Source organism: Anser cygnoides, chromosome 5 (assembly GCF_040182565.1).
Source record: "Anser cygnoides isolate HZ-2024a breed goose chromosome 5, Taihu_goose_T2T_genome, whole genome shotgun sequence".
NCBI classification, from domain to species: Eukaryota; Metazoa; Chordata; class Aves; order Anseriformes; family Anatidae; genus Anser; species Anser cygnoides.
The window spans coordinates 4,180,919-4,196,532 of NC_089877.1; the positions used below are offsets into that span (position 1 = coordinate 4,180,919).

Below are 15,614 nucleotides of genomic sequence, written 5' to 3' on the forward strand. Positions count from 1 at the left end.
CACTTATTGCTGAACTGAGAGCTGCTCTCACTAAACCCTCTCCAAGGAGCCCCCGCAGCACCTTGTGCCATTACAGCTAGAGTAACTCAGGATGCATCCGCTGATCTCAAACACTCACTGAAGCTACATTTATTTCAGTGTTATCACCATCTGCTGAAGCCAGAAAACAAAACAAAACAAAAAAAACCTACACAACCAAGATAACTTACTGGAGCTGCATTTTTAATAACCAGGCACAAAGTGAGAATGACTGGGATCCTTCATTTCTCCATTATTGTCTGAAAACTGAATGATATTCAAGTTTTCTGCTCCAGTAGCTACAATCACCCCACTTTCATCTTCCCCTCCAACCCGAAATGTGGAAATGTCCTTGTTCCAAAGCTTATGAAGGCTGCATTTAAGAAATGTTCATAGCTGGCAGGTTAGTGACATGGCATAATCCCACAAAGGTTGTATGAGGACTTTCAGAACCTTTTATGCCTCTCTGCCTCATTCACCAGACAAAAATAAGCTAAACTATCAGTAATATGGTAGCAGTTGCAAAACCAGCCCCCTTTATTTTCCTTCATCCCTGCATAGTTACTGCAGCCCCAGAAAGTGAGAGATTAAAGTCTAATAAAAATAAATAACAGGGAAAGACAGCATGACAGCGAGGATAAACTCTATGCAGTCTTTACAGGCACTTGATTATTATTTTCTTCACTATTGTATCTAAAGCATGTTAGAGATACAGCTACATTTGTTTTGTAGGGAGCTAACACTGTAATAAAGTTAAGCTACACTTTCACAATATTCTGCATTAAAAAAATTATAGATATAACATCAGAGCCCTTACTGCTTTTGCTAGATGATCTGTAATTGCTCAATTCAATCCATCATTTTGTCTAATTTTACCAGTATTTCCTGAAGTAGCTTGCGGTCAATGCCAGTGACCACAAAGTCAGTTTAAAAACAACAACAAAAAAAGCAACAAAAAAATCTTGGTTTTGGACACACTACGGAAACATTTGCAGTGCTCAAACAGTAAATTAGAAGCCACAGCAGACCAGTTCTGTTTTCAAAGCCAAGGGGAATGTTGGAAGGACAAACAGAAATACTAGAAAACAAAAATATGAATTTACATCATGACATTCTCCCTTCTCCCTAAATATGTACAACCACCCTGTGTGTCATGACAAATTTCAGTAAGGATGGCTTATTAAAAATAAAATTATAAAAATTACAGCAAAATAAAAATTACACATTTTTTCTTCAAAGAACACTTATTTTGATAGAACTAAACGGAACCACAGAGTTTCTGATCAACTGTATGTGTTGGTTCTGCTTTGAAAAGTCTTAGTTTTGGTAAAATGAAGGGTGAATATGAATGGGCATCAGTTGCAATGCTTATCCCTTGTTTTAGGGCATTTTACCATTGTTTTCAGATATTGTTCATTCACACTGTTCAATATTTGGTAAAAGTTTCTCAAATTAATGTAATGGATTATGTCCCATTGTATGTACGTTACATACATGTAATGTAATGTCCACTGTAATGGATGTAAATGAGCAAGTCAAACATGGAAAAACTTATTCCCCAACTCCCTAAGTAACAGGCTTCTTTCTGAAGAAGTTTCCATTTGAGTATCTGCAGAAGAATCCTCTGAACATCTCAGATTGCCTTCCTTCTTCCATATTTTATCTGAGAATTGTCAGAAATACATTCATTTCTGAACTTTCTGTACTTTCCTGCACCTAGAGAAATGCTACAATGCTCTGCTGCTTTATAGACTCATTTTCAGTTAAACACTGTGTGCATATTTTGCCTCTATACTTACACAGACTAAAGGCTATGGCGTACTCATGTCAGAAGGTGACAGGTGGTTCCTCTCCACCTCGAGGAAGCACTTCATTTCTATCTCCTTGTGATCATTCCGCAGCGCTCCCTACACAGCAATGTGTTCCCACTCCTGGGGAGACCCCCATCATTCCTGAAGAGCAGCTTTGTCACCTATAGATGCTGCCACCTCTGGCTTATACCAGGCAGCATTACCTTCATACGCCTGGTCCGCTATTCATGCACTGTATTTTGTCCACGTTCTGATTTCAAAGGTCCCTCTGGCACACACAAGCCATGGTTATGAAGAACCGATGTATTTAAACAGGCTGACTTGCAGTACTCAACTCCTGTATCAGATGGCTGATTGCTCATTATCTACAGAGTTCAATAAATCAAGCAAGCCATGGGAAAACCTGAAGGTACAACCCATCCGTGAGAGCAGACATCACTGTAAGGGGCCGTAACAAGACATCTCAGGCCAAGCCATTTGTGAAACAGCACAACCACCCTACTAACCGCTTTTGCTGGCATCCAGGCTGATGCTGAGCAAGATCAAACCACAAGACTGCCTGCCCGCCCGGGATCATTAACTGCCTAGGCATAAATAGAAGCCACAAGGACCTCACCTCTCTTTTAAAACCTTGTTTTAAAGGTATCTAGCAACGTAGATGGTCTTAGCACCAGGTCACTGTATTCGTTCAGTAGTAAAGCAAAAGGAAAAAACTATCATTTAATGAAATTCAAGCACTTCCCTGTTGCAACTTGGATTTTCCTTGAACCCCTGCCATCTGGGGAATGATCGGACTTGATCTAACTTAAGCTAGCAGTTACTTTCAAAAAATCATACATATCGTGCCCTGACAAGCCTACTCCCCTGTTAGTAGCAGTTATTACCAAAATATCAGGCGCTCTACTGAATTGCCTTACTGTAGAGATATCCAGCGTTGTCTGAGTTGCACAGAATCAACCCATTTAAGAGAGAGACTACCACATGGCATTTACTTTATGGAAAGAGCAATGAGAGAAAGTGCTTCAACTTTGGCTTTGTGGTCGGTCACAAATCCTGACTGATTGGGGTATCTGGAATTATTGGTAACTGTATTCTTACCATAGAAGGAAATTCAAAAGATGAACACTTGCTCTTCCTCTAATGAATCGGTTCTCTTTGCCAACCTAATGAATGACTATTCAGGACTTTGCCTCCCATGCTACACAGGAGAATTACATGAAGTCTGCCTAATTTCATCTATCTACAATTATTACTGAATTGCTATTTCAAACTTCCATTTCATCTCTTTTCTTACAAAACCACACAAGTTGACCTGTAGTTACTACAACCACCACTACTTTAGGCTGCACTTTCAGTATGCCACTGACATTTCATAAAAATCATACTACAGGTTGTGCACTTCTGCAGTACCAGGCAGCTCCTGTATTTCCTGTGAAACATTTGCCATTGCATCAGGATTGTCAGTTACACATTATTTACTTCCAGATTTATGGTATCATAATGACAGCACTCTACACTGTGTTCAACTACAAATTACAGTTACTTGCATAAAGGTGTGGTCGGACCCTTGAGACACCCACACCACTTTCATACATTTAACTCTTTCAGGATCCAGGAAGATCTGTGTGTTAATTCTATTGAGTATCAATCGCTGATCAAAACGTATGCTAAATGACTTTAACTTAGTTTTACGTTCTCAGAGCACATGTTCACTATTAGTTCACTGGTTTGCCTCCTGTCTTTAGGAAAAAGGAAGATGTCTAATACAAGCAGTTTTGTTCTAAAACCTTATAACCAGCCTCCTGAATTACCAAAAAGTGCTAAATTCTGAAGCTGAAAAACATACCTTTCTAATGGAACAAGTTTAAAAGAGCAAGATGACTTCCTGCAGGACTGCCTCGTATGAAAAAGGAGTCTGGCTGACGTGGTAGGAGAGAAGCCTGACACACCAGCAGACCGAGAACACAAAACGCAGAGGACTAGCACTGCTCTCATGTTTGCCCACAAGTCACAGCCCCGAGACACCTCGCTAGCACAGGGCTCCGGGCTGGGTGAGGGAGAGCTCTGCCTTCCTCCCCAGAGCTCCCTCGCAGCTGCCTGTGCAACCAGTGAGGGACAACCCTGTCTGGCAGGCTGAAGTTTTCCATACTTGGGAAGATGTGGTGGCAGGACTCGTTTTCAGCCAGGTCGGCAAGCTGATCCAACTCTGAATGGATGCCTGCAGTGAGAGTTCACGTGACGGAGCAGAGGCTCTGGCTGCTGTTTAACATCCAGCCGATAACATCTAACTGCTGACTGCTGCCAAAAGGCGAGGTCTCACTTTCTTCCCCCCACCCCAGCTCCTCCTTGCTCTGCTCAGAGCCACAGTCCCACCCCTTCCCATGCTTCGAGCTCTGGCACTCACTCCATCTCTCCATGAGCTGATTTAACTCGCACATGTATCAGAGCCATTCCAGCTTGCCTGTTTTTCTCCCTGTCTTAAGAGATGATTCAGCTTACAAAGTGCTTCAGATGAGTGCTAGAGCCAGCACAGGAAAGAGTGCAAACGTGAAGTCAAGAGGGATGGGAGGCCTCTCCCTTCTGGGGACCTCTTATGTCAGCTCAGCATCCCAAAACCATTCCTTTAGACTGACTTAAGACCAGCTGAGCCCCCACCATGTGATGGGGGAAGGGGCAGGGAAGAGTTAAAAAGCACCTGTTTCAGCAAACCTAGAACTTAACTTGTGCAAACGTCCAGCTTAACGAAGGCTGTTTAAGCCCTGCCCTATTGTGGAAGTGACAAATCCACTAATTAGCACATCAATTATGTGCACGGCAGTACCAGAAGTCATGCTTGCCAGTAATTAATCAATTAGACAAGCCAAAACAACACCAAAAAGCTTCTGGGGACATATGCTTTTATTTGTGTTCAGATGTTAAGCAACTTCCCTTAATTTTGGAAGCAGCTGCTTTAAGCTTACACTTTTATCAGCCTATCACAATCTGAAAAAGAAAATAGGAATTGAATATGGAGGGACTAGCAGGAGAAAAACGATGGGCACCTCTTCTTTGAGCAGAGAAACAGGTAAGTTACAGCCTGTGTAATAACATTAGGAGGATGAAGGAGGCAGAACAAAGACCCTAAGTATTTCTAGAAATAGATCTATAGGATTACCATTTACGTTTGTAGGAATCCTCTGAGAATTGGGTTTGACAGAGATGTTATTTCCCTCTCAAAGCATTCATATATTTGTCCTTCAGCTGTTGAAAGTCTGCAGAACAGCTCAGTTTTACCTACATGGTTTCCATGGCAACATGTGTGCATTAAAGTACATCACGTTCCAGGACTTGCAAGGTTAAATCTAGGAATTTTGATGGGGGTATGATGTGTGAACACATTCCACTTTTGTCTCGGGGACAGGCCAGATAGTTCTGTGCACGTGGGAACACATGAAGTAACTTCTGATGAGCCTCTGAGGGACTTCTACGAAAAGTTCTCTTAGACAAGAACATCCCAAGCTGGAAGGGACCCGCAAGGCTCATTGAGTACAACTTTTGAGACACTATCTTTCAGCACAGGTTTTAGTTTTGTAATGACCTTCCTACTCATGTTCTGGGTAAAGAGGATGCAGCAATCAAGGGAGCATATTTGACAACAACTATTTTGTACTAAAGGCTTCAGGTACTATTGGAGAAACTAAATAAACCACTGAAGTATTAACATTATTTGCTTCAAGCCTATTTTTCTCATGTTCCATCCACTGGTTCTTGACATAAGACAAGATTTTGTTTAGCCAAGAGCAGTATTTATGTAAGCAGTTGTGGACAGATACTAAGTCAGGTAAATAAATCTGAGAATATCTTATCATATAAAGATGACTTCTCTTTGTTAATCTCAAAATTACAGAACTTCTGGTAGCATTTAGTTTACTTTCAGGTTACTTTCATGTTTGCCAGTAAAACTTTAAGAGTCATCTCGCTGTCTCATGAAAAAACACTAGAATTCTGAAACACGTTGAAGAACACAAATTTGACACCCGCTTCTCTCTTGCTGCTGTAGTACGATTATTCCCATTCCAGTTTGAACCACCAATTTGATTAACGAAAATCAATAAAGTAAACATGGAAAACACATGTAAGCTCCTTCTTTAAATCATTCTAAATCAAATATTTCAAGCTATCTTTCAACTACAGGTGAGAATAAAATCTACTGCTTCCAAAATTTTAATGTTAAGGTACATGAGTAAGGAAGACATTGTGTTGCTGTACTTCCAACTTCTAAAGCTGTTAAGTTAGCTGTACAGAAGGTAAGTGGTTAAATGGAAAAAGACAAATGGCTACTCATTCATACATAACAGCAGTGAGCAGTAAAAGCAAGGAATTGTCAGGATCATTAGAGCTAGTGCTGGAATGCACTCTGCTTGGCATAGCGCGCTATAGTGAGTAACAGAAAGGAAAAATTACACACATTCATGCTTGAGTCATGACAGATAGCTCTCAACCTCTGTATGTGAATAGATTTGGTCTCAACATCATCCAAGTGAGTCAGACTGAAGATCTGCTCTATGTAGAATGCCATCATACTTCTAAGATTCTTCAAGCAAAGACCCTGACTGTTGTTTTTTGCATTGCAATTAGCTAATATGACTTTTTTCATTTGTTTTTTGTTCCCACTATTTTTGGGAGGAAAATAGTGATGTTTCTATAAGAAAGTAAGCAGTAACTAGCAATAAATTAGTTACCTGTCTTTGGTGGTCCAGATCTGCTTTATTACCAACTAGAATCATAGGAAACTCATCACGATCTTTCACTCTAAGAATTTGTCGCTGAAACTTATAGATTTCTTCAAAACTGTAAAAAGAAAAGTAGAGCATCAGTGTACTAATTCATAGATTCTCAAGTTCTGTAGAAGTTCAGGAACAATGAATCACCTATTTGGACTTGCCCTGCCACACCACACAAGCACAGACAGCTGCAGGCACTCTGTCAAAGAGTTCACTGTCATAGCATGACTGATTAGAGAATCATTCAATACTCAAACTAAAAAAATCCTGACTCAAGCTAGCACTGGACTGGACTCAGTTTGGACAGCAAGGTAAAACCCTTGTTCTGTTTAATTCTAGAGGGACCAGGATGCCGATTAGTTGAATAGAACCAAGCAACCACAGTCCTCTTTATAAACTTTGATTTTGGAGTTCAACTCTACTTAGAATATTGAAACGACAGTCTGGAGACACTAGTGATCAATGTTTCAGCTAGCTGCCTCCACAGCTACTTCCAGGAATTTTGGTGGAAGTGAGAAAATTATTTCTTGGAGAAAAACAGCTGGGATAAATCAGCAGAAAGCTTTCCAGTTACCAAGAAAGTTATATCACGTAGTGATGCTGTTTAGGCATTAAGAAATATTTCAGCAGCGCTTAAAGGTGAGCAAGGCAAAAATCTCCCCCAAAGGCAGTATATTCGAGAAGCTAATTCTGCCCTAGACAATGATTTTTGGAGAGAAAAAAAAATGCACTACTTTCAGTAAGCACTGTTAAAGCTATGTCAATGCATATGGAGCTCCAGCACTGATACTGGTAGACAATTGCATTGCCTTTAGATCAGAGACATCCCAACCACTATATTTAAGTCTGGGCATATAGTATGAAGTCATTTACACTTATATTTGTAAACTAAAATTTAAAAGCAAGATGATCATCAGTAAGAAAGTTTCATCAAAAAATACGTAGACATGATAATACCAATACAGCTCATTCTTATAAAACAACCATAAGAAGTGTGAATTAGAAAGAAGGAATGCCACAATGCATACTTGGACCTCCATTTACATATGCATTTTTAATACTCTGCTCAGATGTCTGTAGCAACTGAAGGAAAAGAGTTGAAAGTGATCAACTTCTTCATCCAGACTTCTTGGTTCAGAATCCTTCCACCACACAAGACAGATACCCTTGAAAGATACATACTTCATGGATAGGCAAGGCAAGTCTTGAATTATATGGATAACAGAACAAAAATGAAAACGCCCTGCTCATCAGCAGTCTCTTAAGGATTTTAGAGGGAAAGTGATATGCAGGATTAACACGTCAAGTTCTGCTTAAGAAAAACTTAAGGCTTTTAGAAAAGCAAAGGAGTTCACATGACGACTTTTAAAATGTACAGTCCTCTGTTACAAAAATATTTGTTAACGTAAGTGCTCAATGTGTCCTAAAAAAGCATAGACACAGACCTCTAACAGAAGTGTAAAAGTCTCTTTTGACAGTACGTCAAGATGAAGCCGTACGTCTAGCAGCATTCTTAAGTGTAAGGTACAGATCCAATTGAACATGCACACGCTCCATAGAATATTTATTTTAATTCTCATTATAGACAGATATTGTAAGATCAGAAGTAAATTATCAGATCACAGACTGAATCTGCAAGGAAAAGACATTGCAAAGATTACCCCCCCCCCCATTTTATTGCTCTTCTTTACAACTCAAAGCAAGTAGACAGGCAGCTCCCCGACCTCTTCTCCTTTATCTCTACATACCTGGTAAGTTCAACAGGGGAAGACCACAGACAAAACATTAAGGGACTTTCTGTACATGCATGGCATTTTTCTACTCTTACAATAATCAGGATCTACCTCACCGAGCTGTCTGAGCTTCCAAAAATGCACGTTTCACCTGAACTCTGCCATAAATGAGTTATGCAGGTTCCAGTCAATTCATGCAAATTGGCAGAGCAAGCATCTGCCTGCAGAAGAGTGAGAGCGCGAGCCTGAACTGGGCACACATGCTCAGAAATCCAGAGCCAGCCACAGGATGCTGACAAGCACACAGCAAGGGGATAGCTTTTTTTTTTGTTTGTTTAAAAAAGAAAACATAATAGTGAGCAACCCTTTAAATCTGTTACCTACAGGAAACTAGTATTCCGGACTATAATGAAGTGCCTGAACAGAGTTGGCTTTTTGTTGTTGTTCTTGTTTTTGTTTTCAAATCACCTACTGTAAGAGGGAGATACTTTCATTTATGTGATCCATTTCAAACGGGTTTTTGTCAGCGCTGAAGACATATTACATTGCAGAATGTAAGTGAATGCATTCTGTTAGAGGTTATTTCAAGAAAGGATGAGTAGCCATTTCAGATTAGTTACTGGAAAGATAGATTTTGTTACATTAGCTTGACATCAGGCTTACCTTCCTCTGTCAGTGACTGAGAAAACAAGCAGAAAACCCTCCCCTGTCCTCATGTACTGTTCACGCATGGCTCCAAATTCTTCTTGTCCTGCTGTATCCAGAACTGAATATAAGCAAAATATTAGTTACTACAGTTCATGTTCTTAGAATACAGACTGAGAATAAAAATCCTTCCTAATAGGAGATTGTGAAAGCCTGTCCTATATATCGGTAGCTAAGCAGAAATCTCTTTTTACAGATTCTACTAGATTTCTACTAAGATTCCCAATGCATCCTTGGACTGATTGAACAATTCCAGATCTATGAAGCAAACTGAGAAACAGTCTGGCAAACTTTTCTGAATTTGGGACCAGCTGATGCAGCTGTAGAATGTACAGAGAGGCTGCAGGGGAAGGGTGTTGGGAGTGGTGCTGTTTTGTCCTTAAAGAAATCATTGACTAGGGGGAACTGAAACTTTTATAGCAAAACAGCTAGATTGGAGAGGCAGCACGTGACAGCCCATTGATGCAGGTTTCATTCCACCACATCACCCAGGTCACTGACTGGAGTTCTGTAAGTTCTCCTAGTTTTTATGGGTACTAAAACTCTGGGCATAATCCTTAGAAAATGTCCAATCTACTGCAAGAGAGGCACTTACGTGAGACATAAGTATCTTGTTTTATTAATGTGATACCCAGAATTCAAAGATAGCTTTTATCAGCCACAAACTGACATAAAACCCCGTGCTGCACAGTTCAGCCATGTTAAATTTATGCATACAGATGCAAACACGGGCACTGACAGCTACAGCTGCTTCGTATTTGTTTTTGTTTGGCTACTTACTGTCCAAGCGCGCAGCTCTTTCGTCTATCACACATTGTTTGGTGTAGGAGTCTTCGATCGTTGGGTCATAATCCGTAACAAAATAGGACTGCAGGAAAAAAAATAGCACATGTATAAGACAAGCACATACAGGACACCCACCGAGTAAGATGCTAAGGCTGGGCGCTCCATGGCTTAGTGAAGATGAGCAGGTTGATATCCATGTACAATGAATTGTCACTTAACTCAAAAAGACAGCAGCATTTCTATTTCTCGTAGATGCTCATAAGTCACACAAATTACTAGCAGACTTACTGAATTTACTGGATTCCTACAGGATTTCTAGCTTCTAGTAATCCCTAGAATTTCCCAGCAGGAATTACTAGAAGCTAAGAAGTTTCTAGTGGCTTTTTAGGCCTCCAGGAACTGCTAAGTCTCTCTGAACATCTGGTAGGGTGTAGATATTTTCAGCAATTCTCATACGTTTCCAGGATTTGCTTCCCTCCCCCCTCAAGTAATTTGTAAGAAGCACTAGGATTTTCCCAGCAATTCGTAGAATTCTGGAGCAGATTTATAATTATTTCTAGCAAGGGCTCCATGCAGAACAAGCAGCATTCTGTTTTTAAGCTCAAAGGAGTTTAACAGATCATCCTTGCTCCTAGGATTTCCCTCCTAGGGTTAGCATTTCTAATGGCTTTAACCACAATCCCCCCTCCACTTTACCAGCTGTGTATATTCTCTATAAACTACACCTGTGCTCATATACCACAACCTGGCCATCTCGCAGGTGGCTACAGGAAGAGTATGCATAGATTGCTGCTGATCTACTCATTTAGATTTGGCATCATACCAGAAAACTGTTGACCCCCCAGCCTAGACCAGAGAGATCAACCCACTCCGCACATCTCCTCTGCGTTTGGTTAGAGGTCAGTTAACCGTCCTCTCGGGGTACACATACACGGCACTCTCAGTAGCTTTGCCTCAACGGTATCATGGTACAACCAAGCTACCTACAGGTAACAATGAAATTAAAACAACCATGCTCCTCTCTGGAAAGGGTAGAATCCTAGCGATCTGTCCCACTGGAGATACCTGTGAAGTATGAAATGCTGTCCTTCACACCTTTCTCAGTGTCTAATGTTGTTTCTGGACAAGCAGCTGTTAAGAAACTGTCCTCCCCACTCCCTTTTTAGAATATTTGACCAGGCTAAATAATTCCAACACACACACACACACAAAACAGGTATGGGATAGTAAGAGGAGCACAACTTTTACAGCAGAAGGATGCTTATTTGCAGTCAGCAGAACGTCTCACTACAGAACAGGAACCCAGATGATGTTCGGAGTACAAGTCATCCCTTTACCTTCTCTGAAGATTTAAAATAGAAAAATAAATCCTTCAAAATCATTCTCATTTTCTTTTACCTATATCCATGACTTAGTTTTATCCAGAAGCTTAAAAACTGACTTTTTAATAAATTGTCTCAAGTCCTCTGTGACCTTTAACAAACTTTGAAGGAAGGAAGAAAAAATCATTTATGTGACTATACCAATGTGTAAACCAAGTTATTTACAGAATCTGACTTTAGAAGGAAGATCACAAGGAAGAGAAGTTCAATGTTTCATTAAGGAAACAGAAAAAGTGTAAAATTAAAAAAGCCTTTTTTTTAAATAAAAGGGAGAATTTGGAATCAGCTTATTTCACTCTCCTGAATGGGTATTAGTAGACCACCTAAAGCACCACGTTTACATCCAACAAGTGCAATATTTTTCACCGAGAGAAGTCAGAAAATTGTCATCATCTCAGAGGGATTCTTCATATTTTCTTTATTATCCCTCCAAGGTCCAAGTTCTGCAGTTCAGCAAGTTCTGCAATATCCATTTCTGTACCCTTCCCTTCTCCCCAAATCCTCCAACTTTTTTTTTTTTTCCTAAAAAAAGAAAACCACAAACTGAGAGCATCAGACATGGTACACATGCACGGAGCACTTTTCCTCCCTCAGAAGAGAAATTGTCCCAACCCAGCATCGGCTGCATCTCAAATTCAGATTGAGCACAAGCCAGAGCTCCCCCATTTAACAAACCTCATAAGAGCAATTTCTTCCCTCCCGTGGAGATACACTGCCAAATCTGCTGTCACAGCCACTCTAGGAGAGGTTTGCAAGGCAATTAGTGTTGTGGTTTACCTCCAGGCAGTAGACAAAGCTAATGTGCCTGAAATAGCTGCTGGTTTTGAAGGAGTCTTCCCAAATTGCACTGGGACTATTTGCCACAGGGAGCATTAACCACAGCTCACAGGCCTTATTCAGTCAGGATTGATTTATGAAAATTAGATGTAGCAGATACAACATGTATCAATCTGAGCAGAAACGGACCTTACTGCTGCCATACAGACAGTGTTTAAAGAATTACGGGATGACACAGCACCCCCTGAAATATTCCCAGGGGCTGCACCTCTACCTTCAAATCCTGTCCTGCAACAGTGAGAAGGTGCCCATACACCCAGCAAGCCCAAGACTTGAGTCTTTTTGCAGAGAAGGTCAAGGAGTTTGGCCAGAACTGCTTAAAGGACTTGCATCTGTTTGTGCTCCTGTTAAACGCTGCCACCCTACTGGTTTTACACTGATGCTGAGTCCAGGCAGATCAGCAGGGCGCGCAGATGCTCAGCACAGCAGTGCTGTCCATGCCGGTGTCCAGAGAGCTGGGCCAGCTTTCTGCTGCCTGCTTCACAGAAGTGGTATGTACCAGCCTTAACGCTTCAACGCAGCTGCTCCGCTGAACTGCAAAATGCCAGTGAGCTACAGCAAGCGTCTCCGATACCAGCTGGTACAAACCACACAGAACCACTCTCCAGTGGTACTGCGATGGGTCACCCTACAGGGACACAGTTCTCAGATGTCTCCCAAATGTAATTAAGTTTTTAATGATGAACTTGAAGAGCTAAGTCTCATTCAATTGGCTCCACTGCAGCTGGCCACTGCCTGCAGGAAATAATTAGAGGAAACTTCTATGAAGATAGTAACTTGAACATGCTCTACTGTTACACCACTCCCTTAATCGCTAATGAAATCAAGGCACTTTTCCACCCACTTCCTAGAAGGGAAACAAGCAGCCAAGCCCAGTAGGCTCATCAACCATTCAATTTACCCAAAATATTATGCAACAAGTTTTCTAGGTTTCCTCTTTCTAAGACTGCTGAGGCAATCAAGTCCAGAGATGAGAAAACCTGCCAAGGATGCAAGCCCTTCTGTGGAAAAAAAAAGTCATTCCTGCAACAGCTACATCACTTGCAACTGGGCAGCCCACCGCCAGCGTCCCTTCCTGTACACACACGTGGCCTCGCCAACTGCATTTCAAACACCATTTCCTGACCTTCCCAGGAGGTCCTACTTGTAGCACTCTGGAATTACGACATTACCATACTGACCACTGTTCTCACGGTTTTCCTCCGCTTAAGGTAAGAGTAACTCCAAATCATTGTTTCAATCACTCAAGTCTTTTGGCAGGGAGAATGTGTGAAAATCTGCTTTTGGTTTATTATCTCCCCCTGCTCGTTATGCTGCCTTTAATACACAAAGGGGACTTCCTCCATTAGCTGGACTCACTCACAGTCTCAGTACTCCCTCTCCATAAATTAATAAAAGCAATTAGCAGAGCGAAGACATCTTACACATAAAGATGCAGACCCACAGAGAAGTTTCACATTTTTTGTGTAGCTTTTTTTAATTACTCTTCATTAGGCCATGAATAGTCTGCAAGCTGAAAAACCATCGGATACTTTTGCACCAAAATCTAAGCTCTGGGACGAAAGAGAAGTCAGACACTACCAGGGGGGTGCTGCTACATGCTGCAGTCTGGAGGCCGGCTGCACGATGTGCTTCTTTCATCTTCATGCAAAGCCTGAAGGGCATGCAAAGAAGGGCAGCCCAGCACAGCAATAGCACCACCATGACTAGGTTAAAGGGGCACCACATGCCAAGATACATATTTATCCTTGCTGTGTCTATAATCTCCATTTGTATTTACTAAATATACGCTTAATGTTTCAAAGAGCTGCTAGCTGCTTATTTAAATTTTTTCCACATGTTTAAATTTTTGGTTTCAGCCTAGTGAAGGCAAGGAAATAGAAGGGTTTCCACCCTCCAGCTGAAGTTACAGACCGTCTCTGGGTTTAAATAACACCCACAATTTCAGCATTGCAAATAGCCCCAAAATCCTTCCCAGCTAAAACTTGTAAGTTCAGACTTGAAACAAACACGTTGGTGAATGTTACACACCAAAGGTTCAGCTTTAGACTCAAGTACATTCACAGATACCTAAAGCATATGATCCCAAGACATTACCCCAGCTGTGCTACATGATTTCTTTTGGAGCTTCTCCTCCGACTATCCCCAATGCTGTCACCTCTTCTCTAGCTTCTTCCTCTGCATTTCACCAAGAACATCAGCCTGCTCCTGCCCCACTCAACAGACCTGTAGCATGCCTTTACACCACGGGCACAGAAAAAACAGTACCTGCTATAGCCCTAACACACATCACAGTGATTGTATCAGAAATACTGAACCCAGAAAAAGAGAAAAACCTGACCAAGTTATCTTCTAAACATCTTTCTTCATTTAAATCAGTATTTCTGGTGTTTGTCCCAACTACAGTGCCCTTGGCTAGTCTGTAGGAACACAGGCGGCCACCCTTCTGTCTCAGGTCCTGGGCTATGCCACAGAAGCTTTCTCAGACTATGAATTAAGATCTAAATGAGTGGCTGCATAGATGTTTGTAACTATCACTGCTTAGCAGCCCACTGTAGCCTTACAGTTTCTGCTACCTACAAACGCAACACAGCAGCAAAACCCACGCTAACAAACACAATGTGGTATTTTACCCTTCTTCAGACTGCAGGAGCACTTAGCGGCTGTTTCATGGAGCTTTGGTGTCCCTGCCCCTCGAGGGGCACAAACACGGCTCAGTCCCCAGGGACACACACCAGCCGCAGCCCGCCGCCGCAGGCCTGGCTCGGGCCTAGAGCTGCGCTGCCCAGCAGAACCGCTCACAAGGCAAAGCGTCCACCAGGGCTGATGCCCTGGAAGAGATGAGCGGAAGAACCTCCTGATGAGCCTCCAAAGGAGGCTCCTGAGCTAATTCCTTGAGAGATATGTGAGTTGGCTGGCTGGAAAATGTGTGTGTGGGGGGGGGGTGGAACTAAATCGACGGAACAAATACAGCAAAACAGAGTTACCACTTCATAGACCCCCACGTCACAGAAAAGAATAAAACCCAGAGCTGATCAGGAGCCTTTGACAGAGCTGCCGAGCACTCAGCCACCCCACGACTGCGCGATGCCCTAGGGCTCAGCACTTCGGGACGGGCCAGGCGGGCTGCGGCCTGGGGAGCAGGAGCTGCGGCGGGGCCAGGACAGGGACTGCCGTCTGCAGAGGGCTCGGGCCCTGCACAGAGACACCAGGAGAACTGCAGGAGCTACCCATGCCAACCCAGCGTCGTTTTTAAACAGAAGTGCTCAAGGCAGCACGGAGCATGCTTTGCTGGCATAAACAGTCGCTTTGCAGAACTACACAAGTTTTCTGTGGTGTTGCAGATCGCGGAGAATGTGGAACAAAGTCTAGAATTACATCAAAGACAGACCAGACAGCAGACAGCTACCAAAACACCAGATCATACTACAGAAGGACAGGTGTGTCCTTCTCCAGTCATCCCATACTCACACAAATCCCTAAGAGTCACTTTTACTTCTAGAAAGATTAACAGCACCTGTTCCTTTCTTCTGAAAAAAGGAGACATTAAAACACAGTCTGTGCTTCAAAGCAATCAGT

At 42.1% G+C, this 15,614-nt stretch overlaps 1 protein-coding gene across 4 annotated transcripts in view; it reads right to left on the reverse strand.

The window, feature by feature from the left end:
• The window catches only part of RRAS2 (RAS related 2), a 42,002-nt gene that overhangs the window by 3,302 nt on the left and 23,086 nt on the right, over positions 1 to 15,614 (reverse strand). For all 4 annotated transcript variants that reach the window (XM_066997281.1, XM_013189081.2, XM_013189082.2 and 1 more), the window contains exons 2-4: positions 9,811 to 9,898; positions 8,989 to 9,091; positions 6,551 to 6,659 (exon numbers count right to left, since the gene is read on the reverse strand). In XM_066997281.1, the coding sequence (XP_066853382.1) occupies positions 6,551 to 6,659; positions 8,989 to 9,091; positions 9,811 to 9,898 (300 nt within the window). The remainder of the gene's footprint in view (positions 1 to 6,550; positions 6,660 to 8,988; positions 9,092 to 9,810; positions 9,899 to 15,614) is intronic.